Source organism: Festucalex cinctus, chromosome 2 (assembly GCF_051991245.1).
Source record: "Festucalex cinctus isolate MCC-2025b chromosome 2, RoL_Fcin_1.0, whole genome shotgun sequence".
In the NCBI taxonomy this organism is placed as follows: Eukaryota; Metazoa; Chordata; class Actinopteri; order Syngnathiformes; family Syngnathidae; genus Festucalex; species Festucalex cinctus.
The window spans coordinates 13,644,062-13,669,346 of record NC_135412.1 but is presented as its reverse complement, the minus strand read 5'-3'; the positions used below and the strand labels follow the sequence as shown (position 1 = coordinate 13,669,346).

The 25,285-nt window shown below is 39.7% G+C and overlaps 1 protein-coding gene across 4 annotated transcripts in view; it reads left to right on the top strand.

The window, feature by feature from the left end:
- Window positions 1-25,285, top strand: part of znf385a (zinc finger protein 385A) — an 80,420-nt gene that overhangs the window by 27,680 nt on the left and 27,455 nt on the right. For 3 of the 4 annotated variants that reach the window (XM_077512987.1, XM_077512989.1, XM_077512990.1), the window contains exons 2-3: window positions 12,547-12,728; window positions 23,909-24,019. In XM_077512987.1, coding sequence (XP_077369113.1) covers window positions 12,547-12,728; window positions 23,909-24,019 — 293 coding nt within the window. Of the gene's footprint in view, window positions 1-12,546; window positions 12,729-17,838; window positions 18,158-23,908; window positions 24,020-25,285 lie in introns of those variants that run through there. The other variant, XM_077512988.1, reaches the window with a different exon arrangement.

Below are 25,285 nucleotides of genomic sequence, written 5' to 3'. Positions count from 1 at the left end.
CTGTCTTGCAGCAGACATAACAACAAAGCAACACTTCCCTTTCTCTTGAAACAAATTCCAGCAGTTCATCCATCATTGTCTTATGTGTTGACTTCAGCCTGTGACATTTAAGCATGTCTTTAGGATACCGCTGTCATCCTGTTACAAACGTATCTGGCCACCAGCCAATGCATAAGCATTTACCTGAGAAGGAATATTTGTATATGAAACAACATACAACAAATTCGGTGAGCAAAAAGGGGTTTTCAGGGTGGAACAGTTTTTGTCCCGATGGTCACTCTTGCTCTGATGATTTTTTTTTTTTTTTTTCTTGGCATTCTTTCGATGAGTTTCACCTGAAATGGTTTTCCAACAGTATTGAATGAGTTTCCAGAGGTGAGAATGCCAAGGGTGTACAAAGCGGTAATCAGAGCAAAGGGTGGCTATTTTGAAGAAACTAGAATTTAAAATTTTTCGCCTTGTTTTTTGTTAAAGTGCATAACGCCACATGTTCATTCAGCTTTGATGCCTTCAGTGAGAATTTGTGTCCAAACTTTTGGCCTGTACTATATATAGTAAACCTTCCATCCATCCTTTTTCTTGACCGCTTATTCCTCACAAGGGTCGCAGGGGGTGCTGGAGCCTATCTCAGCTGGCTCTGGACTGGTTGCCAGCCAATCGCAGTATATAGTAATCCTGCACATTTGAATGTTTACACTCTGCAATACCTTTGCAAACTGTAATACTTGAATTGTCGAATACCTGAATCCTTGCACAATATATACATTTTTTTTTTTGCACTAATTATATGATTACTGCCCTTCTCAAATACACCATTCTTTTTTTTTTTTTTAATTGTTTTTAAATTATGTAAATTTTCCTGTAAGTACTGGTGGAAATGAGTACTTATCTTTGATCATTTAAAAATAATTTTTAAAATTATTATTTGTTATTGAAAATTATTCTTATAAATACAGAATACTGGTATCTATTTGATATTCTTTATGTAAGTAGAGGGAGACTAGCAAAGCAACTGTCACGATTGAGGTGTGGTGATGGACCCAAATGCAAGGAAGCAGGGCGAGGAGGCAAAGAATGCGGTCAAAAAAATGTTTCATAAACAAAAACGAGGAGGCAAAAATGAGCTACAAACTAAAAAACAAAAACAACAAAGTCCGAAAGCGTAAATGAGACAAGGCGTGGAACAAAACCGGCAGCATGACAGGAAGAAAATGACAATGAATCGACGTAGACAGAGGGAAGACAAGAGATTAAATACACACACTAATTGACAACGAGACACAGCTGGGGAAGACACAAGTGGCATAGGTTGCTGATTGGTTGACACATTAGGAGGGGTAGGCAAACACAGGTGGACATACTCAAGTTTGACTAGACGATGTCAAACTATTAATAAAAGATTGTTAAGTAAAACAAATTACTTCATCCATATTTATATTTAATGGCTCATTGAATCAATTTAATGGCGACATTTGGAACGGTAATACCTCTCTGACAGTGTCAATAATGAAAAATGCACTGTGCTGGTTTAGTTAATAACGTATCCAGAGAGGTTTTTGTTTGAAAGATTGTTCTGAGTGGGTACCCTAAGGAGGGCCAACGAACAAGCGTGCATTAATGTTCTACTTTTACTTTGAATATTACTTTTGTTGTGATAAACAGTGCTGCATTAGCAATGTATGCGTTCACTTTACAATTGGCCGATGCTGCACATGCAGCGTGGTGAATTCTATGTCCCCATCTTCATTCTACGTCCTCTCCTATTAGCCCTGGCAGCTATTTGTCTGTCATGACTGACCTCAAACCAGTGCAAACACTCTCTGTTACCACATAAACACAGCAACACCAGAGCCCAGTTTTTTATTTTTTCCACAACAAAATGATTTTATGCCAGGTCTGCGGTTCAGCCTTGATTACATGTTGTGTTTTTCATCACGCTTGGAGATAAATATCATGAGGGAATGCAATGGGACCGAGCCAATTCGAGCATATTTTCATTAAGTATATAAATCCTGTGCTGAGTGAGTGCGTGTTGTGACATGCGGCCCAGATGCCTTTATGCATCCACCTTCACTGTGCTTGCTTGTCAAAGGACTTGGTCGTGCAAAGTTGAGTACAACTGAAAACGATCAACCAATCAAGTTCTGTTGCATTTGCCATCCGCCAGATCTGCGTACATGCGTGTGCACGTCAACATGCGAGCGTGTGTGTCTGTGTTAGTGAGAGGTGCCCCCCCCCACACACACGCAATCCCTCAAGCCACAAGTACAAAAGCCAAGCACTTCCAAAGGTTCACTTGCTGCCAGCCCAGGAGCCAGCAAGAGATTTATCTCAAGGATTAAGCGGTGTGCATCTGCGGCTCACGTGCATTGGCCCTTGCGTGCGTCGGTGTGTGTGTGTGGGGGTGTGTGTGTGTGTTGAAGACATTGTGGTTTGGTGAGGTGAGAAAGCTCACAGGCAGTTAGTCCATTATTTTTTACATTAGTTCTTAGCTTCACCTTCTCTTCATCTGTTGTTAGAAGACTCCTGCATGTCTTGTAAAGTAACAGACGGGCAATTAAACCCTCCATGCCTTGATTCAGTGACTTGAGGGAGATCAAAGTGGGATCTTTCTGGGGGCTTTTCGGGGGCTTGCAACTGTCATATTAATCAAACCAGGGTGTCATTACTATTGCATCGACCCTTTCATTACGCATACACCATAAATTCGAGGTTTAACCTGCCTTAAAATTAAATAATTTCTCTATGTTTTCTTTTTTTTTTTGTATTCACATTTGGGAAGAAATCTAAGAAGGGAATTAGTACTTATAAGGTGTTCTTTTCACGAACCAAAACGACCTTTGCAATTTTTACCACAGTCTGCACTTTCTTTTATAATGCAATGGCATTAGTCGAATTATCGTTCTGCAAATTGTTAGTTTGAGAACGATCTGAAAGGACCTGTGATTACAGAGGGGCATTTAAGACAGTTTCTGAAGCAGACATTTGCTGGATCGTTTCACAGTCACAGAGCTCCTGTGACCTTTCTGACACACCCTCGCTGACACACACGCTGCCGCATTCACACATACCTTACAATACATGCAACCTCTCATCATATTTGTGGAAATGAAACATGTTGGAGCCTTCCCAACATTCCCTGAATAATCTTCACATTTAAGCATATCAGCAGCAATCCCAGGCAACTCAATCAAATCGATTTTTATCACTCTATCAAAGCTATATTAGAATAGCTCTCACAGGGAACTTTAATTAGCGTACACGATTAAGAAAAGATGGTCCAGATACATCTTGATGAGTGCTTCCTCATCTTTTAATTTTTTTTTTAAGTGATGATTTCAGCAAAGATTTGAAGAACTCACAGGGACCTCAGCAGTACCCTCTAGTGGTCACTTCCAACTATGACTGTGGCTTGGCTTGGAGTAGGAAAGCTTCACCCACAGCTCTTGTATTGATTCCAACAGAGTGAATGAATATATTTAAGTTTGACTTGATAATAGCTGACAGCTCAGAATGGATCTTAGGAAGTGCAGTAGCTGCAGCAGGTCATCATTACACCAGTCGACGGGATCTTTTTAAATGGACTGAGTCTAATCCGACAAGTTTTCATTTTTCACGTTGTCTAGGCAGCAATAATTAATATTTCGGAGGATATCTGACAAGGTCAACCTGGTCGACGTCACCCTGATTTGCAATTTGAGATTTTAAAAATGAAGCTGTGGGACTGATTCCGGTCTATATTGCTTCATCTTTGACGTGGGTCTAAATCCAAAATAACTTGTAAGTCATCGGAATGTTGCCTTTTGCTTGACTAGCTCATCCGCAATCATTCTGACTGTGCTTCTGCATCACTTGTGCATGAGCTGCATTTGCGTCTACTGCCTCCAGTGCATCGAAAGCTCTGTCTGTAATGGCATCCGTGATCACATGATAGGCAGCCTTGTGACCTGCAGGGCCTGGCATTTGATAGCCATTCGCAATAGCACAGGGTCACACCTGTTCCTTTTTTCCCTTCTTGTGCAATAAGTATGAAAACAACCATATGCTGAAAAAACCTGGCTATTTTCTGTCGACCAGAGCGCAGGTGTGTACGCACCGGGCGTTATCAAGAGGGAGGCGAGGACTGAAAAGCATGTTAAGAGAACAAACCACATATTACATAAACACAGGTTGTTGTTGTCGAATTGTCTGAAAGAGAGTAGTGCCTTGACATACGTGTGACCAAAGTAACAATTTTTTATTTTATTTTAGATACAAGCTGTCGTTCAGCTGATTTTTTTGCTGTGACTTTCAAGCAAAGTTTGGGATATGCACCCTGTATAATATTGTGGTGGTTCAAACTGAACTCACTACACAAGCAACTCTTGGCACAAAATGAACGATTCTTAAAAAAAGAGGCTTCAAACCGTTCGATTTTAATCCCTGTTGAAGCTTACTTTCAAATTAAGCATAAAAAATATATATATTTAACCACAACACGTCTGCTTAATTTAATTCTAGCAAACCATCCAAACTGGCATCGTGTTATAACTCTTGAAGCAAGGGATAGTTGAACACAAACGATGCATTTAGACATACAAAGTAATGACACTGCCCTGCGATTGGTTGGCAACCAGTCCAGGGTGTCCCCCGCCTACTGCCCAGAGCCAGCTGAGATAGGCGCCAGCAGCCCCCGCGACCCTTGTGAGGAATAAGCGGTCAAGAAAATGGATGGATGGAAGTAATGACACTCAGAGGTATATATTCTTTATCCTCTGGGGAAAAATGATATAAGGGCAGTTTACTGAGGAATTCGGACCATCGTCATATATATTGGTCATGACTAGGGTAATGTAAGGGTTATGTTTACTGTCATGACTAGGGTCATGAAAGGGTTATGTTTACTGTCATGAATAGGGTCATGCCAGGGTTATGCTTACTGTCATGACTAGGGTCATGCAAGGGTTATGTTTACTGTCATGGCTAGGGTAATGCAAGGGTTATGCTTACTGTCATGGCTAGGGTCATGCAAGGTTTATGCTTACTGCCATGACTAGGGTCATGCAAGGGTTATGTTTACTGTCATGACTAGGGTCATGCGAGGATTATGTTTACTGTCATGACTACGGTCATGCAAGGCTTATGCTTACTGTCATGGCTAGGGTCATGCAAGGGTTATGTTTACTGTCATGACTGGGGTCATGCAAGGGTTATGCTGACTGTCATGACTAGGGTCATGCAAGGGTTATGATTACTGTCATGACTAGGGTCATGCAAGGGTTATGTTTACTGTCATGACTAGGGTCATGCAAGGGCTATGCTTGGGTCATGCAAGGGTTATGTTTGGGTCATGACCATGAGGTCAAGTGTCTGTTTTGAACTGACGTAACCAGCATCTCGTTTCAACTGGTAAGATGCTATGTGATGTCAGAAGCTATGCAATGTCAGGAATCTTTCATTTCTTTATCTGGTCAACAGCCAATCAGACAATTCCATGTCAGTCCTGTTACCCACATGTCTAGCCACAACCAATCAGATCGATTTGCTGTCTAAATAAGCCTGTCTGAGGAGGGTGTGTTTTTGTCCGATTATTACTTCTGTACTTCTGTTCCTCTGTGCACCTCCACAGCCCAAGTTAGCTTAGCGTCTCATGATTCTTAATACATTCTCGTTGTTTCTCGTCTAGTCAAGTTTGTTCTACGTCTCTTGCTGTTATGCGACGAAAGAGTTAAAATCTTATTTGTGTCTGCGTTTTTGGGAGCCAACCCCAGAACACAACAATATCCTTCTGTCTACTGCTCTCAGGTGGCCAATGTGTAATGCGTCATTTCACAAAATAATAATAATAATAATAATAATAATAATAATAATAATAATAATAATAACACTTTTAAAAGATTTTTTTTTTGGTGGGGGATGCATAATTGGTATTTTCAATCATTGCAGTAGAGAAAGATTTTTTTTTTTCTTGTCATGGAACAAATTAAACCCATATCTCAGGGCACCATGGTGTATAGCTAATTTGTTTGGAAAAAGTATGGGATGCTTAATGGTGAAGGTGTTCCCAAAGCAACAGCTTTATATCTTTTAACTGACTCCCACTAAAGTATGCATTGTGTAGGAGCAGCTTTTCATCGGATCCCAATACTGCAGAACTCTCCAGTTGATACCATAAATTATGCATGCTTCACGGTTCATCACTAAAACTGCTACTTGGCAAAGAACTTGAAGAAAGACCAAAACGCTATTTATTTGCCTCCCTTTTTATCGTGCAAATCCGAGGTGGGGGATGTTGTTCTCAAATCTCATCGGTCTTTCTGTCATCAATATGCCAAAATCAAATGTTATCACAACATGTGTCGACCTGAGCGCACATCCTCGCACCATGAGGAGGACAAGTGCCCGCGTCATGGCCCTGCACAAAGACAACCTGTCACCTCCTTTTCCCTAACGCTGCTGCTGCTGCTGCTGCCAGCAGCTCCAGCAAATGTGTGTCTGCATGCCTACTTTCTCCCCCGAATGCACCCAGCACCCTGTGGGGAGGCAAGCAGGCTGTGCGACACAACCTGAAAGGCCTGTTTGCTCATCTTGAGATGGGGAAAGACTCTTGGCCTGTATTAGCAGTTGTGCAATGAAAAAACAAACAAACAAAAAAAAACAGCTGGCAAAAAAAAAGATTCTCCTGCATAAGTGCCTCTCTCTAACTGACATACGCTATATTACGCAATATTCCTTATATTCTATATTCAGCTGCCGTTCTATTTTGAGACATAAAGAGGAAGCACACCATTACTAAGTTATTTTCATCCAAATAATTCAACTATGTGTAATAAGTGTGTATGTATGTGTATATACTACAGCAAGGCCTATTGAGACAGGCTGGCAAATAATTCCAAATGGGAAAATCATTTGCTTTCTCTTAGATCTCGTTCTTACGCCTCCTCTCTAATTTTAGCCCTTACTGCTTGCCTCTATATTGATGATTTCTATACTGCACCAAGCAGCAGCCTCCTCTTCAGAAGAAAACATAAAAATAAAAATAATTACTGGCATCTACATCTTCAATTGGCTGTAAGAAATTAGTAATTGGGGTACTGTTTTCAAATGTTAAGCATTGTTAAATCAGCAGTCTGCAATGTCTTTGAAATTAATTGCAAGAAAAAACAACAACAACAACAACTACTGTGTCACATATGTACACTTTTTAAGATACATCAGAGGTCACACAAGCCAACTTATGCATGTGCTACGCAGCAATATTTGTGTGAGTAATTAACTTTGAGGAGGTCCCCAAAGCGAGATTTGGATGGATGGATGGATGGATGGATGGATGGATGGATGGATGGATGGATGGATGGATGGATTGATTAGGTAAATTACACAGTTTGAAAACAGAAGGCCCATGGTTTGATTGATTAATGTTAGTGATAGACCGATATGGTTTTTTCAAGGCCGATACCGATACAGATTATTTGTAGTCAAGTCGGCCAATAACCGATATTTCAAGCCGATATTCATTTGCAGTAAAATGGGGGGGAATTCTTTCAAACTATATATAATTTGTCACTGAGTAACAAATTCATGTGAATGTAGCTCATTTGGGGTTTTTGTTAGGGTTCGTAAAAACGTTTCAAAAAGATTTTCGCGGTGAACAATTGTGTGAATATGTTCCAAATGTGTATTCGACAAATAAAAACTGACTGCGAACATCTTACAAATCCTGATGAAAACCCCAAATTCGCTACGTTCGCAAGTATTCCCTGCTCAGTGAGCTTTATCGGCCTTCAGATTCAAAAAATGGCCGATGCCGATATTTGTCAAAATGCCAAATATCGGCGCCGATAATCGGCCCGGCCGATTATCGGTCTATCCCTAATTAATGTTATTGAATTTACATCAAATTCTGCAGAATTCAAAATTATATGGTGGATGCAGGTACAAAAGAAAGAATAACTTTAATTAGTCATCTATTTAAAAATTTTTCCACTCTTGGTTTAACAGCACAACTAATCAATAGTCTCTACAGTAGATGCTGTTGTGAGACTATATTTCGCCCACGCCAAAACATAAAAAAATAGCAATAAAACATATAGAAATTCATTGGCTTGTGTTATAGATAACTTCTAAAATTCACATCACGTTGAAACTTTAACTCGCCGGATGTTGGCCAGCTAGAGTACTGATGCTGTACTGTATTGTGGAAAATAATAAAATATGTTACATTGATATACAGTGGTGCCTTTAGATACACATTTTTATTTAGTTTCCCCTGTGACCATGCTCACAACTCAAAACAACTTCCCCATGCAATGAAATAAATGATAATGCAACAAACAAAGAAAAAAGTGTTTTAATAATAAAAAATAGAATCCTATTGCACTTGATAAAAAGCATACAGTAATTGCATAATTAAAGAGCAGTTTTGCTTCAATTCAATGGAAATTCTTCTTCTGTTGTGTGTGTGTGTGTGTGTATGTGTGTGAGTGGGGGTGTGTGGGTGTGTGTGTGTGGGTGTGTGTGTTTTGACCAACTGGGAGCATGATAAAACAAACTCACAGATTTATAAAGAGACGGTCACAGATCCTCAGCAAGCTGTAATATTGGTCTTTCTTTACGGATGATAAAGAAAATATGCCTGTGAATAATGTTATATTATTTGTCTACGTGTTGATGCTTCACAGTTATATTTGCATACAATTGCACAAGGAGTCACAGACAGGAATGTAAACTATATAAAAATAAAAATAGGCCCCTCGATTGTGTTATGATTAATGCAGCCAACCAGCCAAATATTTGTCAAACTGCTCGTGGTGCAACCCCTGAGGAGGAGCTGCCTTCATCAATCGCTGTGACCTCCCACTTCACAATAAATCGAGGGAGCACACTTTCCGTGTTGTCAAACCTTGCAGCAGATGCTCACCGAATTGAAGTTTCATGAGATTTGCTGACATTTCACATGACATTTTCCAGAATTTTTGAACGCTAACAATTTGTAATATTTGTATATCAGGGGCAATTTGTAAAGCTTACTTACAGTAAATTCATTCCCTAAAATTTAGGGAATGAGCTTTTTTAGGGCCTAAATAGATCTTACAATGGAAATATTTGTTTGAATTGTAACTTACTCATGTCTATTTCCCTAAACAGAGCATGTGAGTGCGTTCATTTCTGCAGAAGTGTTGTTAATGTGGCCGTGTTTTTAGTGTTCAAAGTGCTTAAGTAGAGGTAATGATGCAGTCCTCACCACCTCAAGGCCGACAGATGCGCAGCAGAAGGCAATCTGTACTTGACAGCACTTTCGCTCAGTCTGACAAAGTCGCTCTCTCTAATCCAAACTTTGTCGAGCGCATCAGTTAACATCATCCACGCAGAAGCCGCATTACTTGCTCTCTTCCCATTCAGCTGACTTAAAGCTTGATGAAAATGCAGGGGTGTCGAAAAAGCCTCCAATTACATCTTGAGGCAGGTAGATGAAAACATTTCCGAGGGCAAGCGGGAGAAAATACACGCAAGAGCAAGAGCGAGAGAATATGCTGCAGCTTGGAGCAATCCCCAAAAGGAGAGCAGCAAAAAGCTTTAAGTCGCAGAGGGAATTTGAACGCCAGCGCAATCCGGCGGCGGATATTAAAAGGCTTAATCCGAGTGCTTGCTGAGGCTGAGTTTTGCTGTGTGGGCCCCATCACTATCATCCTTGACAGAGGTTAAAGAGGAGACAAGAAGGGAAGAGTAGAGATGACGAGCACTGGGAGCCAAGTATTATGATGTCAGCTTTGAATGTATTTTTAGGGAATTTACACACTGTGGGGTTGTACAGGTGTGTTAATTTTAATTTCTTAATTTTATACTAAATCTACAAAGGCTACTAGACCTTTTCACCATGACATCACACATACTTCTGGGAGGTATTCAATGTCATCAATGGTTACAAAAAACAAAAACAACTGATCTTGAACAGACAGAGGCATTGAAAATGGTTAGAGCAGTCATTTTGTTTAACTCTTTCACTGCCACACGTTATTAAATGCCAGCGGATTTCGAGCATTTTAACTCATTTTTCGAAGCAACCAGAATAATGTGTTCTTTTGCTACATAAACAACATGAAAGATGGCATTCCATTATTTCATTTGAAAAAAAAATATGTCTCTACTTATTCCGTTCTTTAGTAATCACCATATGAAAATAGGTCATTTGAGTGACATTGAGCGAAAATTGAAACGAAAAGATACATTTTGTCCACAACAGTGACTTTGATACCAATATTTTTTTTAGTGACGCTCCGTCAAATTAGGTTTAATGTTACAAAAGCTTTGATCATTCACGTCAGCCTTGAAAACGTTCTATTTCATCGATGCGCCATGTTTCATTGTAATTTGCAGCTCTAGTTAGGGCCAGAGCAGCTACCGCTGCCATCTGCTGGCCATAGTTAGTGGGTGTTTTTGATTTCACAACTCATTGACCCGGCTGCGCTGCACTTGGACGTTGCACTGACCACTGATATATTCACAAAAAAAAGAAAAAAAAAAGTAGTTGACGTCACTTAACGTTTATGGCACCATACATCGTGATTTTACTAAACGTTATTAAACGTTTTTGGCGGTCAAAGAGTTAATTGTTACCATAAAAGCGTCTTGACTGCTTACTGTCATCTATTATGTGTTTATTATTATTATTATTATTATTATTATTATTATTATTATTATTATTATTCAAATTATTATTATTTTATTTTTTTATTTATATCAGGTGCAGATATAAATTTCACTTCTTTCTGTCCGCTTTCATTTCTTTTTTTTTTATTTAATGAAATTAAATTTTTGAGTTGAATTGAAAATGAAATGGTTTTAATCTTCTTCTGTAAGATTTTACATGAGGTGAATTGCTGATACTGTCCATAATTTACATTTTAACAGGTACGTTTATTCAAAATGAGAAATAATGGAAATTCAGAAATCATTGTTATCATTGAGGGATTGGATAATTATTTGACTTTTGTGTTGCTCAGATTAATGACACAGACGAGCTGAATTAGTCGGTGACGTTAGCTGACAAGCTACAAATTTAGCAAAAGATTTAATTATTCAAAGGTAATCCAAGCAACATTTTATACATACCAGTGAGAAAATGTGTTCTGCAAACACAAAGATGGATGTTTAGTTGAAATTCAGTTTCTTTATAGTCTGACTGGTTGTTCTGTGCTGCCCTGTGATTGGTCAGTGTTTGTTTTGTTTTGTCAACATCAGGCACTAGGGTACAGAAAAGAGACCTAAAACTATGACAAAAATGTGTTGCATCTGTGATTGTGCTACACTATAACCCTAAAGGGTTAACTTTGTTAAGTTTAAAATTGTTATTTACTCAAAAGAAAAAATCTAATTAATCCAGTGGAACTGTGGGGCAAGTGGATAAATGGAATGAATGCCATAAATGCTCTATAGACAAGATCACAAAAGTAGGATTTCAAGTTGAAAGGGAATTTGTTGTTAAGGGATGTGCTTTGGACGCTTTTCAAAGATGTTCAAAGCAAATGTTCCCACAATTCACAATTAACTAATTATTTTATAGGCATCAACCATGTTGTCATTTCACTTTGCCACTTCCCTGGTTAGCGTTTTTCGTTTGAAATCCGTCCGATTAGCTGCTTTTCCACCAACAAGCCCAGGATTCTGTGAGTTCTGGGTAAAGGGAGTTCTTGGTTGTAAAAGTTCAGCAGAGAATTTATAACTGTCATGACTGTGTTTTGTTTGTGGCAAATGTCTGATGTTTGGCTTTATTTGACTTTATTTGAACTGATGCAAGATGCAATCGGCATGTAACGACAGTGTTTTGTTTTATTTGAACTGATGCAATCAGCATATAATCAGCAGCTAGTTCCAACTGGTCAGGAGCTATGTGATGTCAGGAATATTTAATCTCTTTATCTGGTCAACAGCCAATCAGATAATTCCATGTCAGTCCTGTTAGCCACATGGCTAGCCACAGCCGATCAGATCCATTTGCTGTCTATATAAGTCTAACAGAGAAGTGTGTTGGTGCCAATTTATTCGTCTGTCCAGCTGGCCACCTGCTCCTCTGTTCCTCGATGCCTTCTCGTTGTTTCTGGTCTGGTCAAGTTAGTTCCTCGCCTCTTGATGTTATGCGAATAAAGTGTTAACCTCTTATTTGTGCCTGCGTTTTTGGGATCCAACTCCAGAACACAACAATAATTGTGTTTCCACAGCAGCGTAATTAATTCAAATGAGTTTGATGACATATGAATTTGATGAGCCCAGCGAATGTAAAACCAACACCCCCCCAAATGCAGCCCACCCCCTCAAAGTTCCAGCCTGCTCCTGTGATAGTACTTGGATGCCCCCTGGGGAATTTAATTACTCTGGAAATTTTCGTTGGTGGAAAAACGCACGAACTGAAAAGTTCTCCAAAAGTTCCGGCGGTGGAAAAGCCCCTGAAGTGAAACACATAGATTTGAATTGAGCCCAGTTGGGACTGTGCACAGGAAAAGTGCACATTTTGTAAAGTTGTAGAATGTATTAATCCAGTTTTGAATATGATATCATTTCTGTGTGCAGGAGGTATAAATCGTGCCGGGGCAGCGGTGCCAGCGTTCTTGCGGACCCCAACAGTGATCCAGCCACACCTGGACATGAAGCCCTTCCTGCAGTTCCCCATGGAGACCCCTCCTCCTCCACCTCGTCCTCCTCCTCCACCACCATCACTACACAGCATGAGCCTCTTCCACAACTTCAGCACGGTAAGAAGCGCAAGAGAAACTGAGACTACTTTGAATGACACCAAGTTGTTGCCGCAGTGTGGTGTTATTACTGGAAAGATTAAATGTACTGTGGAAACGTAATTGCATTGAAATTGACGTGCTAGTGTTACTGTTATTGCTTACAGAACACTTTTTATGGTCAGTGCTGTTGTATCACCACCCGTGTGTGTCTTTTAATTTACGAAATGGCTGCCTCATCAACATGTTGCGTCTTTGTCTTTTTGTTAGTACAGTACATTGGAGCAATCTACAATGAGACCCATATATATTTTCAGAAAACAAACTTTGAAATAATAAATGATCATTACTATTGACAGTGGTATTTTGGGGCCGCTACGATGAAATGTAGTTCTGCTTGTGTGAGTCAAGGCTGATAAATGAACGGCAGCTCCAGAGCGCTGTACTTCAAATAGCACAGTTTGTTTGATTCTGTGTTTATTATGACAGGGTGGAACTTTCCTTCTCCCCTCAGGCCTTGAAAAGATGTTCATAATTCAGAGCGGAGCGTGGCGGCATTCAACACTTCATCAATTCAGCATAATGTTGCTCCCCCAAACTGCATTTGAGAATGTCAACACATTTCTCATCAATATGTTAAACCACTAAGCTTTGTTCTCTGTGGGGAATGATGTCAAGCTTGCCTCGGCCTGATAAGCATTCAACCAAACCGTCACCACCTTGATTGTACAAGGCAAATAATGCTGTGAATGCTGTGCACTTTAGCTGCAGTATTTAACTTAACAAGCAAGTAGCTTCTGATTTCTTAATAACATTTGCCGACATGACCTCTGAGAGTGGCAAAGACTTTAATCGAATTCTGTTTCAGATGGTTAAAATTAGGGATGGGCGAGTACCGATAGCAGGTATCGGTATCGGGCCGATACCAGCCTTTTTTCAAGTACTCGAGTACTCGTGACGCAGACGAGTACAAGCGACCGATGGCAGAGGGGGAAGACGTTAAGTGAGTCCTGCTTGCCTGCAACTGCCGTTAGCTTGTAGCAGTTTTTCACCAAAACTTCACCGGTTTGGAAATACTTCAAAATTGTGAATCTTAAACCAAAAGAGCATTTTTGTGTTTTATTTTGAGCGTTAAGACTATTGAAGAGTGACTGTGTTTTTTTTGTCAATATTAAAGGAAATATATTTGTTTAAAAAAATCTTTTAGTGATTTTTTTTAATTTGTCAAAATGTACTACTGGTATCAGCAGTTGGTATCGGTATCAGTGAGTACTGAGGGTCTGAGTATCGGTATCTGTCTGAAAAAAAGTAGTATCGAACATCCCTAGTTAAAATTATTGGAGATTGTAGAGGTCACAAAGTGTCCAAGTCATTGTTCAAGCGAGGACGGAATTAGAATTAAGGTTGAAAACGATATGGAATGATTGGAATTTTTTTTTAATCAGTAGCTTCTCAAGACACATTAGTACATTTTTATCTATGAGATGCATTACTCATTTTATTCTTTTAATTTTGGCTTTTAAATGTTAGCCTTCATCACTTTTTAGCACCTTTAGCTTAATATTTCTTTAGAGAGAAGCTTTTATGAGCACCCGAGTGAAGAATTTTTTTAAAGGTGATCAACAATTTGTAATCTTAAATTGGTTCAACAATTCTCTTTTTAGAGTGCGGCTACAAAAGAAGTTATCCATCAATAGAGTCTACAAAATCCCCTGTGCTCAATGTTATATGAACCTGCGACCAGGAGAGGGGGCCACAGGAGAGGCAAGAAAACAAGTTTGACCTTGCAGCAAATAACGCGTCCTTACAGTACATTTAGATTCAGCTTTCATATCTCATTTTACCGCAACTGTAATGGAGAGAAGACTGGTCCTGATAGTTTAGTGGTTCACTCGCCTGTCTTCCAAACAGGGTCTATCCAGTTCACATTGAGTGACAATGTGAATATCAGTGTGAATGGTTATTTTTCTTTGTGTGGGCTTTGTGATTAAATGGTGGTCAGCTGCTAAGATCTGCTGAGAACGAATGGATGTGTGGGTGGATGAATGAATGAATGAATGAATGAATGAATGAATGAATGAATGAATGATCTTAGAGTTGAGAGAATTTACAGGCAGGAGCTCCCCGATGTGTGATGTCTCGGAATGTGTGCTCCGCGTGGTAAAACCTGTTTAGAAAATACAATAAAAAAAACAACAACTTTGAAGTAGTCTGATGTTTTGACAAAGAGAAATTTATTACCTCCAGATGCCCCAGATTCGTCTTCAAGTCAGTGAGTATGTGCTTGCAGCTTGATGTGGAAGAATAATTCAACACTCTTCCGTTTTTCGCTGCGTCTTGTATGAATGAAGGAGAAATGCTGATTAGTGCTTGAGTGTCTTAAAAGCCTCTTGGAGTCTTTCTGCTTTCCGTACGTATTTAATATTTCACTGGAGTCTCACTGTTATTGCAGCCATAACATTAAGAAATGTCCTTGCGCATTTAGCTGGCAGCGAGTCACTCTTTGTCTGTCTTCAGAATTGATCTCTCTGAGTTTGTACATCATAATTAGCCCTACATTAACAGTGAGGGTTATTACCTCTATAACAGAGGAATGGCCTCTCCGATGTCACCTCTATATATACAGTACAGCTTTAATGGTCCTGTAATATGATTTGTACTCCACCTGCCTGTCACTGCCAATGGGGTTTTGGACAGTGATGGGGCTGGTTTACAGTATAGTGTGTGTTGGTCCCAATATAGACCACATGCTCACGCTTCTTCTGAGGTAGAGGAAAGGTCAGGAAATGTCAATTGTGCTGTCTTATCAGGCAAATTTCAACATGATCAACTTTGCAGAATAATTGGTTCTGTCATACATTCAGTTTTTACCCCACTGAACATTTAAAACTACATCATATATATATTTCTTTATAATATTCATCATGCTATACCAACATGTTTTTCTACCCATTTTATTATTATTATCATCATCATAATGCATTACCATTACTGTAGCCAACCGTTCTTCACTGATTAAATCTATATGAAGGAGTATATGATGAAAAGAATTTAAATAACAAGAAAAAAAGTAGTAATATGAGAATTACAGTCCTGATGTTAGGTGAAAATGTTATTATCTTACATGACTAAAGTTGTCATTTTGACAAGACAATGAAAAAAAAACTTCCACAGGAACATAAACACAAATGTCTGAGTCCAGTCGGCGCCATTTCTCTCTGGAGATGTGTCAAATTTTAATCAAGTGATGTCATTGAATATTTCACTTGGGGGAAAAAAACAAAAAACTTCTGGCCCAATAAAAGAATCATTAGCAGTCTGTAATAATTTGTCAACAATATTAGCACAGACACATAAAGCTGCTCATTCATTACTGATGGTTGCCAATAAACCAGCGATCATCGTTTTGGTTATCAGACTCAAGTTTTACTTGATAGTCCTCATATTAGTGCAACTATGCATTTATTTTTACATTATGACCTATATTCAGTATTGTCGAATATATCTTGCTGTAGATTTTATTTTATTTTTTCCTATCAATCAGTCTGGAGAAAATACTTTTCAGCTGCAAATAATATGGTCCCACAGCCTTATAAGGTGTGTGGTGTCCATTTTGACTTAAGTTTAAATGACACATCCCTTACCATATAAATATCGGCACGTCACGTAGAAAAATGACGTAAATATACACCGCACCGACCCCGACGATTATGTACATCGCATGCTCGAGAAGTAATTCCCCTCCATACCATCGGCGGCAGTAGTCATTATTCCTAAAGGTGTCACGGTTGGTGGGTGCGGGGTGAACGTGGTGAATGTGAACGTAGGACCCGATGGCGGAGACACATGATGGAGAGAGGAACGTAAGGACTTCATTTTCAAGACTGTGATGAGGTGAGGGGGGACCGGACCGTGGGCGACTTGACAGAACTTGGCATGACGTTGACAGACTTGGCGGGACGTGGACAGACTTGGCGGGACATGGGGAAACTTGGCGAGGCGTGGGGCAACTTGACAGAAACATGGGTACAGAAAGTAGACTACTTACAGCAGCTAAGGGGAAACGTGAACGACTGACGTGGTGAAAATGAGGGGGGGACTTGAATTTGATACCAACGATGACACCAACACAACCAGACAGGACAGGACAGGACAGGACGGAACAATAATCCCACACCGAGTGAACACACAGCACAGACTGAATACACCACACTAACGAGACACTAACAAGACCCACTTGGGGAACACAATAGGCAGAGGGCACTGATTGGTAACACATACTGGGAAGGGAAGACACACACAGGTGTGCAAAATGAGCGGGAAAAAAAAGATCCAGGCTTTCCATCAGTACTGTTTATTCACGTTTGTCACTTCCTCTTCTTGCCACATCTGCTGATTTGCTAGCTAACAGCCAATCACAGTGATCAAATGCCCGACACCCGACGCCGATTCAATATGTCGAATTTGCTGGAACCCCGACATATTCCAACTCGATCCGACTTTATGACAGTGATTAATACACTAATCAGACGGCGCATGTCAACGCTGTCCGACTCCCGACGTCGGATTGCTGTATCTTGGCCTTAAAACAGTCCAAAATTTAGACGGCAGGACGGCAGGCAAGGCAAGAGACTTGTTGCATACTAGATGAGATTTAAACATTTCTACAGCAGTAGCTTCTCTCATTTTCACAGGTCGGGTATCATAGTCCGGTGAACTGGATCCCGGTTAGTAAAAAAAAAAAAAAAAAATGCTCTTGAACCTGCTGACTTTTCTTTGTAGCACCTGGAGTCTCTGCATGCTGATGACTCTGTACATCTTGAAGTTGAGTGTCAAGCCTTCCACACAGTGTTGAATTCTTACAAATGCAAGTAAACGGTGACTTTTCAAACACCATGAATCAATCTTGCTAGTCCGAGTTGGTGAGCAAAACAAATGGTTCAGCTGTGCACGGTTCTTTTAGATTGGCTGGACATTGGCACGCAGGGGGGTAAGTGGAACACACTCCTAATCCTTCAAGCACATCCAGAGAGAGCAAATATGCATGAGAAGGAGGGGAGAGAGAAGGAGAAGGGGAGGAGACATTGCAGTGCAGCTTGAGGACTCACCATGGCAAGCATTAGGGCATGGAGAAGGAAAGCTGAGAGCAAGAAGAGGAGCACGCTAGGCAGAAGGTGTGGAAACACTTGCGGAGTTTGGAGAGAGCATCCCAACATCTCCAAAAGGTCAAAAAGGACAAGCCAAGACACTGTTGGCGGCAATGCACCACTAGTCCTTTAAGGTTGTTTTCATCTTTGAAAAGTAAGCAGGAAGCTTGAATGAGAGCGGAAAGTGCATCACGCATTTTCAGTCTCACACACTCTGAGACCCAAACGCACACCTGTGACACCAGCACACACACGCGAGGAGAGATGCAGCTCCAAGCTTCCACAGACATTGAGGACAAGAAGGTTAGTACACAGCTCCTTGGAAATGTTTTTGTTTTTCATTTTTATTATTTCTTCTTCTTTCACCCCGCTGTGTCTTAATCTGGCCTCCAGTCAAGCACAACTTGTGCTTCAAAGACTGTGTTACATCCACTTCAGTGCAGATTACGCCGCAAGTGCCAGAGTAGTGCCACTGGGAGCATTCCTTGCTGCTCAAGTTTGACATGATGAAAACAGTTTGCTGTCTAGAAGTGATCAAACACAGCAGGGAAGTGAACTGGAAAGAACTGCAAGATAGCAAGACGAGACAGGAAACAAGACGGCAAGATATGACAAAAGTCATTTTTGGAACATGAGAAAGGCTCTTCACGAGTAGTCCGTAATTCCTTTTGGGTTACAATGACATCTACAAGACACGTGCGGTTTGCTTTAATCAGCAGTTAGGAGCTAGCATGCAGAAGAAGAAAAAAACATTCTGAAGAGGCACAGCAGCTTGGTCACACGCTTCTGTGGGATGGCATTGCACTCGTTCAACGTGCTTGTGACACTTGCTCAGGCGTGAACAGAACACCCAAACGGATCCTACTTGTTGGCTTCGGGTCAGGACTGTTGGCAGGCCGCTCCATTCTTTCTACTCCCAAATCGGGGGGGTCGTCTCTGATAAACACCACTCTGTAAGGGCAAGTGTTGCCATCTGGGAGGATGAAGTTCCATCCAAGACTGAGGACATATGACGTTTCCTTCGATGATGACAAGCCTGATTTTTCCAGTGATGAATGCTGCCACACTCTACAATCAGTTTGTCAACAGGAGAGTCAATAGCAACAGCAGAAAAGCTGTTTAGCGGTGGCAGTGAAGCGTTGGCACATTTTGGGTGCACTATAGATGTAATGCATTCCAAAAATGGATGTTTCTTATAGATAGGGTATCATTTCAAAGAGGAATATGATATAATATGTACTTGTAATGTTACACGAGAAACATTCGACCACACACAAATGTACAAATTCCTGTTTTAAGTCCATGACACGGGTCACCGGCAGTGTACTGGTGGTACACTTGAATGACTGCAGTACAAGCCGTGTGAGTTCAGTTCTGTCACAGTGATGGTGCAAATGTGCGTGTGAATGTTTTTCTGCCTCTATATGCACCCTGCAATCGATTGGCGACTAGTCCAGGGTTTAGTCTGCCTTTTGCTTGAGGTCAGCTGGAATAGGCTGTCATTTTATTATTCGACATTCAGTATTGTCATAACTTTACTGTTTGTTACATCACATTGCTCTTCTTTTCTTTTCATTTCAGCATGTATACTATATGCTCCAAACAGGTCTCTGTTACAATTTACATTATGCACCTTGATGCTGTGGTACAGTACAGTCTAAGTGTACTAGACTTGCCCCAGCACCACTTTACGCTGAGTTGCATGGGTGCCTGTCTACGAAAATTGAGCCTTCATGTGGGATGTCTATACCTCATCTGGTCAGGTTGAGATGGGCAGAGGTGGCAAAAATACTCACAAGTACTTCAGTACATGTACAGATACTTATCTATATATATACACACACACACACACACACACACACACAAGTAGACCTACTGATTTAAGTAAAAGTAGAGATTCTGAAATGTACTTGAGTACAAAAGTGAAGAAAAAGAAAAAAAAACACTGACTAATGGATATATTAGCTAATTATAACAATTGAAAATACTAATTTCCTGTACAGTAGCCTTTTTGTGAGTGTTTTTATTTTTTATTTTTTGGTCCGATTTGATGGACAATTTTTGAATGTCCAGATCTGAAGATTTTTGTTATAAATTTTTTAACAAAGTAGTAGAAAGTACATACGTGTACTGTATGTTCAAATGAAAGATGTAAATGTAAAAAGTTGTTGGAAGAAAATGAATACTGTACTCTAGTAAAATACAGATATCTGAAAAATCTACTTAATACAGTCACTAACTAACTTAAGTAACTAACTTTAAAGTAACTTTGTTACTTCCCAACAGTGCCATATCCAACTTACAAGATTTCAAGACACTGTATATGTTTTGCCTTGACATTTGAGATACTGGAACGGATTACTGGCAATTCCATTCATTTCAATGGGAAAAGATTATTTGTTGCGGTTATGATTCCGGTATGACTGGAGAGTGGATCCCAGAATCACAGAACACAGAGGAGGATGCAAGTGTTTTATTCACCAAAACACGTGAAAATGAACATAAAGAGCTGGTCAAAAGATTAACAAAAAGTTCTTGAAAATGCAAGGAGGGAAATTAACAACACAAAAAGTCCCGAAGGCTACAAACCGCAAACACAAGAAAGCAACGACTTTACTATAGCTATGAAAACACGCCACTCAAAGGTGGGAACAAAAAGAGACATAGCAAAACTTACGTATACCCAAAACAAGAACTTTAGAATGGAAGAGGTAGCGAAGATGAAAAACAGTAGATAACACTGAACTATGACTGCAAGCAGGCAGCGTAACGATCCGACATTTGAAGCATGGAATCCCAGTCCTCTTATAGTCATAATGGCTGATGCGGGCGGCGCAGGTGCGGTGCAACGAGACACTCCCCCCTCATTAACCAGGCACCGAGAGAAAGGAAAAAACAACACACGAGAGCCCAGCAACATGACAGTTACATAACTATTTTGAGTTGCGAACATCACTGACGAACATCAACTCGTATCTGAAGGCACTACTGTAACGACAGTGCATGTGGGCCTTGTTGACATCAAAACTTTTGGATCTTCACACTCTCAAGGACCAGCTGACATAATCACAGAGTGTTTACTTGCCTGAGCTTTAGTGGGAGTTTGAGTTGGTTTCTGTGTGAGCTCACCCCCTGACACACAAAGGCCTCTTGGCAGCTGCACAGTGTTTTTAACAGCTGAATCGACTGGATGGATCGTATCTGACCTCCACCCAGGGATCTGGATTGAAGCCCATAATTTATGTGCACAGTTACCTCAGCTCTTGTTAAACGCTCTCCAGAGGGGCAATGGCCGGTCATGGCGTAGACGCCGTTGTACAGCATGTAACGCACATCTGCACCCGCTGCTCATAATAGTGCAGGTAACATCTGACACTAACTTGGAGGCTTGCTGGAGAATATGGAGTGCACCATATAAGAATGACCTCTTTCAGTATACATACAGGATGAAAATACAATACAGTAGGGGTGTGAATTGCCTCGTACCTGACGATTCGATTCGTATCACGATTCACAGGTCACGATTCGATTTGATACCGATTAATCCCGATACGAATTTATAAGTCGATTGTTGCGATTTTTTTCATTCAAATTTAGAAAATACTAATCAGTAAGCTTGTAGAGTGTAAGATTTATATGAAAATGTATTATTTATTTATCTGAAATTTCAGTCTTATAGAGGTTGTAATCTGTTTCATGTTTGAACAGCATTAAAATAAAATATTAAGGCTTAATGTTCCGTTCATATAACATTCTTCCATGCTCAAGGTGTGAATCCTAAAAAAAAAAATAAAAAAAAATCGATTCTGCCGATTATTGAATCGATTCGAGAATCGCGCGATGTAGTATCGCGATATATCGCCGAATCGATTTTTTTTTTTTAACAGCCCTACAATACAGTATTGGTATGTTTACTCTCTGAAACCTGGTGCTGAACATTTAATCAAATTCAAGTCAACATTGCAAGGAATACAGTTTTGAAATCGCAAATCGTTCATATTATGCACCTTATCACTGTGGTATACGGTGAGTGTACATATAGCTCGCTGTGGTGCTGCTGCCACCTATTACTACTCTATTCCACTTAAGTCAGTTTCTGGGGAAATCAAGAACAGAACAGCATTCGTGCTGCAAGGGAAAAATCACATGAGATAAGAGTGGACGATGTTGTGTTTTTTGTGATAGGATGCCATGACGTCATTTATGGTCTCTACTCTTTCTTCCATTTCCCATCAGTTTATCTATATACAGTACATCCCTGTTCATGTTTTTCATGATGCTTCTCCAGATGGTGTATTTCTGTGCCTTGCTATCACCCAGATTAATTTAACATCTAAGACCTCCTCTGCATGCACTTTAACTTGTCTCAGAGTAACATACGGAGATTCATGTTGTTTATACTTGAAGAGGAAATTCTCATCTTGAGAATATCTTTATAATAGATGAGTGTGACAGTGGGCGTGAGATGACTTAAGGGAAAGGCTGGCGATATGCCAAATTGAGTAATTTCTTGTCTGTGAACCTTCCCAAAGCAGCACGCTTGCATCACATTTGGAAGACTCTCTGGAACATTATGTCAATGTCTTATGATTTTTAGAATGCACAACACCAATTGCATTTTTTTTTCTCTTTAGGCCATGAGTTTGGTTTTCGTCCTCCTACATATACTCAAACAGTGCCACATCGCTTATATGTGCATTTTTTATTTTTATTTTTTAACAGTATGCTATTTGCTGCAAACAAAATACTGAGCTGTCTGTGGTGTAAAACCACACCATTGACTCCAGACTAATACTAAAGCCGTTTTGCAATGAATGCTAAATGAATTCACCTCAGCGTGAGTCCTTTAGTGTTTAGGATGAGATTAAAGTACCGAACCTGAGTCAGTTAAATATATATGAGATGCTTAACAGCACGCTGTTGATTGATGGAGCAGCTGCAGAAAGGTCACACAGCAACAAAATGTAAAACTCCAAACTAGAGGATCACAACCACCAAGTTGTCTTGGTTGGTTGCAGCAGGTGCAGTTGGATGCTGCTGCCTGAACTACTCCTTACACAAAAAGTCTTCAGTTCTCATTGATACTGTCAGGAAGTCCTTCCATTTAATAATACTAGGGGTGTCAAAATTAGTGCAGTCATTTTGAATTAATTTAAAGTTCCTTTAACGCAGTACTTCTCAATTACTGAGTTGCCACCAACAATTTACAAATGCAATTATTCCATCTAGTGACAGAAAAATGGCCTCAACACAAATCTATATCACACTTGTTTTTTTGTTTTTGTTTGTTTTTTTTACAATTCAGTGTATCTTTATAATTGTAACTCATTTTTATGAATTATTATAAAATTACCGTATTAATGACTAAAGGATGCAGCCATATTTCTGTATAGCCATATTAATTTAACTTTTTTCCCCCCACTTTTATGTTAACAAGAGAATGAAAACTTAGAAAAATATATTTTAGTGTACATTTAGAATAGATATAAAATGTGTAATTAATCTCGAGTTAACTATTTAAGTCATGCGATTAATTACGATTAAAAATTGTAATGACTTAAATAATACACAATAAGGAACCGTTTGGAAGGATGTAAACAATTCTTTAATTAAAAAAAATAATGTTGTAACCTTAAAGCATAGATATTTAAACATGTAATTTTATCTTGATGTTATTGTATTGTATTCTTATTCATTTAGGGTGACATTTACCGTCTGTGTAGGAGACTGCAGATGAAAAATAGCCTTCTGGCTAATTCTGGCATATTGACTGAACTGTTTATAAATATGTATTGTCCCTGATACAAAAAAAAAAAAAAAGAAAAGAATAAAGGATGGTTTAAGCAGCGCTTGTAGCTCCCATTCAATTGTGCTAATGTTATAGAATCTGAATGTGCATTTAACGCAAGATGAAACAGGGAACATTATAGCCTATGCAGCTTGGACTCATTCAGAGTAGCTAAGAAACATAAAACTTCACTGTCTAAACTAAAGCTCACAAATGTTTTCATTTCTTCCTCCTTTTTCCATACTTCCCACGTCGTTCCATGGCAGATGGACCCGGTCCAGAAGGCTGTGATCAACCACACCTTCGGAGTTCCACTGGTCAAGACCAAGCGGCCGGTTATTTCCTGTAACGTCTGTCAGATCCGCTTCAACTCAGAGGTACTATACACAACATTTATAATTAGAAAACTGTTAGGTCTTCGGCTCTGTTTTCTCACCAGTAAGCGGATATTTTCACAGACACTGGTGTAGTTCCCTGCCTTGTTTTGGCACTTTTGACCCCGTTGGAATTTAATTTGTTTCAAAGTAATGTAGCATCAAAGGATGCAATAAAGATTGTGGAGCAAAGCTGCAAGATCTGACACAGAGGCCAAGGATGAGTAATAGGTTGTTTACAAGTAGATTTTCACTCGAGTATCAACAGTTTTATTAAAATCCTGAAAATGTGGAAATGTGATTCCGAGTTTGAACCGCTGCCCACTTCTCAACAGGAGACAAAGCGCATTCTAAACTTGTGACTGATGACACGGAAGCCTCCAATGTGGAATAGTGCCAAGTCATTCCCAATGCCCAATGTGGAGGCTGTGATGTTCAAAACAATGTGGTGCAGACTTTTTGGTCAGACGCTTACAGACCACACGAAGGAGTGGACCAGTGCTAAATATACTTGCTAAGTCTGCAATCATGGCAACCATGCGGTTAAGCAACTACAAGGTTATAATCTTTGAACCTGATCTGCTTAGATCTTCAAACTAAACTGGTATTTATCTGGGAATGTTTACGTGATTCAATACTTGTCTCTCGTTTGTCAGGAATCAGGGTACACAAAAAACATATACAATATGGAGTAAAATATGAAGTGATGAATGTGAAAGAAAAGAAAGTATTCAGCCACCCAAAAGGTTTCAATCCTCTGACAATACTTTCTAATAATGTTGAAGTGTTTTAGTGGGGATTTTTTATTTTATTTTTTTCATATTCAACAAAGACCACTCACTCGCCTACATACCAAACCCATCCAAGCAGGCACTTTGCTTTGTGCACTGGAACAGTCATGCTGGACAAAAACAGGGCCTTCTCCAAACATCCAAACGTTTTGTAAGCGGTATAAAGTTTCAGGCGAAGCTGTCTCCCAAAGCTTCCAATACGTTTGCATTTTCTATTTATAATTGTAGTGCCAGAACATTGGTAGTTTTCAGTCACGTGATCAGTGTTTGTTTGTCCGCCATCTTAGGTCACGAGGAGGGGCGGATAAGCTAGGTTTAAAGTAGAGACACTGGTAGACTGACTCGTGTTTATTTGCACATTTTTTTTCTGTGTTGCCCAAATCAGATGATATCATCTTTTTCGAAATTTCCAACCTATATAGATATGCTAAAAGGTGTGATAAAAAGTTGAAAGAGTATAGATAACGTTTGGATCCTG